General features: G+C 22.5%; 1 protein-coding gene across 1 annotated transcript in view; it reads right to left on the minus strand.

The window, feature by feature from the left end:
• The window catches only part of Phum_PHUM321170 (cAMP-dependent protein kinase catalytic subunit, putative), a gene marked incomplete at both ends in the record, with an annotated part of 5,954 nt that overhangs the window by 2,522 nt on the left and 627 nt on the right, over positions 1-2,805 (minus strand). The window contains one exon of the mRNA XM_002427430.1: positions 1,819-1,935. Within this exon, the coding sequence (XP_002427475.1) occupies positions 1,819-1,935 (117 nt within the window). The remainder of the gene's footprint in view (positions 1-1,818; positions 1,936-2,805) is intronic.

Genomic DNA, 2,805 nt, shown 5'->3' on the forward strand with positions numbered 1-2,805 from the left:
AATTTACAAATTATATTGTTTCATTTAACAACCAACCAACTAACTAACTCGTTAATTCCCGTATAAAAAAAAGGAAATTATGCTAATCAAATTATAATAAACTAAAAAAAAAATTAATATAAAAAATTGTTTTGTTTAATTTAGGATGCTGTTTTTATTGACTGCTCTTTACTCTCTCTCGATAACCCAGAGACCTAAATTTTTTTTTTTTTTTTTTTAATGAATTATATATAAATTTTGTATTTTTAGTAATCGCGACATATATATTAAAAAAAAAAAAAAGGGAAAATGTTTACACACACACACACACACACTCGCAAACACATATAAAAAAATATATAAAAATTTAGAAGCCACACCTTTATGGGGATCGATAAAGTTTTTTTTTTTTTTTTTTTTACTTTTTATTTTTATTTTTCTAAACCGTTTTCGAAATAAAAAATAAATAAATAAATAAGTAAATGTTTTGAATTTATTTAAATACTTATCGAATGGTTATAAAAAAAAAAATTATTTAAATTATTTAAATACTACGTCGTCGTCGTCGTCCTATCTCATAAAATACAAAAGTTTAAGTAAGTCACGTTTCATTAAACGTGGGACCTAAAGAGAAAGAGAGAGAGAGAGAGAGAGAGAAAAACGTTTTTTAATTAATTAATAGAATATATGAAACATACAAAAATGATTATTATTATTATTATTATTATTTTTGAATTAATTGGATTGACTTTCATTGAAAATATTACAAAAAAAAAAAAAATTTTTTTAATTGTCAAATTCCGAAAGAGAGAGAGAGAGAGAGAGAGAGAGAGAGAGAGAGAGAGAGAAAACAAACCGTTTTCATTCGATTGTTTAAAAAAAAAAAAAAAAAACTTGATAATAATAATAATAAAAATAACCCATGAGTAAATCACGTACATATCGATTATTATTTCAACTTCCGAACGTTTTTCTTTTGTTTTCTTTTTTTTTTTTCCGTTTCCATCGGGAGAAAGGTTTATTATTATTATTATTATTATTTCTGTATTCGGGGGGGGCCGATTCATCCCTCACTAATTAAAATTTAAATTTTATTATTTTATAAATAGACATGAAAGAAAACATTTTCATTTGGTTTTTTTTTTTTTTTTTACGATGAACGAAAAAGTCAGATAAAAAAAAAAAAAATAAAAAAAATTTATTTTTTTTTTTTGTTAAAAAAAAAAAAAAAAATCTCAAAAAACGCATTATAAAACATTTCGATAAATAAATAAATAAACAATAAGAAAAAATATCTCAAACAAACAATGGGAAAACCTTAAAAAAAAAAAACTATTTGTTTTTAAATATTTAAAACTCACTACACGTCGATGCGGAAAAGATACATAAAAATAATTTTTTTTTTATCATTATCATTATTATTATTATTTAAAGCAGTCGAAAATATTGCATATATATTTATTCCATTTAAACAAATAAAAAAAAAAAAAAAGGGAAAACGGTCAGTTGAACTTTGCACATTTATTATATAAATAAGGCAGAAGATAATAGATGTAATTTATTCCAGAATAAATTAATTATTATTAACAATAATAATAATAATAATAATAATAATAATAATAATAATAATAATAATAATTAAAAATGCCACGCATAAAACTACGAGTCTAGACGGCAAAGAGCAAAATGATAATAAATGATAATATCACGAGGTTAAGAAACAAATACGAATTCGCATTATTATTATTTTCATCATTATTATCGCTATCATTTTTTACATTCATTCATTCATTCATTCACTCATTCATTTGAAAAAAAAAAAAAAAAAAAAAAACTTACCGTATTTATCATTGGCAATGTTTCCATTTGGTGTCAATCGATCTAATATTTCTTCCGAATACCCGTTTACTCCATAAGAAAGTTTGGCACCACGATAATTGGTCGAGTCATCAACTTCTTTTGAAATGGCTGGAAAAAATAAAATCAAAAATAATTATATTAAATTGAGATGTGTATATTTTAAATCATTCATTCATTCATTCATTCATTCATTTCAAAGGTGAATTTTATAAATTTCGAATTTTTATTAAATTTTAATTCGATACCGCAACAGATTCATTTGATTCATATCTCTCTCTCTCTCTCTCTCTCTCTCTCTCGCGTACGAACCGCTAAAATTTAAATATTCATTTAAAATTATATTCATTTAAAAGCGTCTATCAAAAATTAATTTCTCTTTCTCTCTTTCTCTCTCTCTAGTCAATTATAAAAGTTAAATAAAATTTGAAAGGAAAATAATAATTTTCCTTCATAATTTGATTTTGTATTTTTTTTTATGAATAATGTGTGTGACTTATTCAGAAAAAATTTTTCATCGTCATCACTTTTCCTTTAATGATACGCAACTAATATATAAAATCTATGTTATGTAACTAGAGGAGCGGGGAAAAAAAAAAGAAAAAAAAAAAGAAAACAATTCTTTGATTTTGTTTTAATTGCAATTAATAAATACAAATCTTAGTAGTACTAGTACGCGATCACAAATTTTTTTTTTAAATTTAATTTATAATAATAATAACAATAATAAATCTCAGCATAGTTTTCACATAAATTTTGTTTAAAATTTAAATTTCAATTTTTTTTTTTTTTTTATCCTTCACGTTTTCCGATTTCCCTCTCACAATTTTTCTCCTTTTCTCCTTTTCTTCTTCTTCTTCTTCTTTTTTTTATGGTTTTACTCAGTTAAATTTACGAATCCAATAAAAATATTTTATCATTTACAAGTAAAACAAACAAAAAAAAAAATTTTTTCTTTTTCTCTCTCTC

The sequence above is a fragment of the Pediculus humanus genome, genomic scaffold (assembly GCF_000006295.1).
Source record: "Pediculus humanus corporis 1103172107730 genomic scaffold, whole genome shotgun sequence".
Taxonomy (NCBI): domain Eukaryota; kingdom Metazoa; phylum Arthropoda; class Insecta; order Psocodea; family Pediculidae; genus Pediculus; species Pediculus humanus.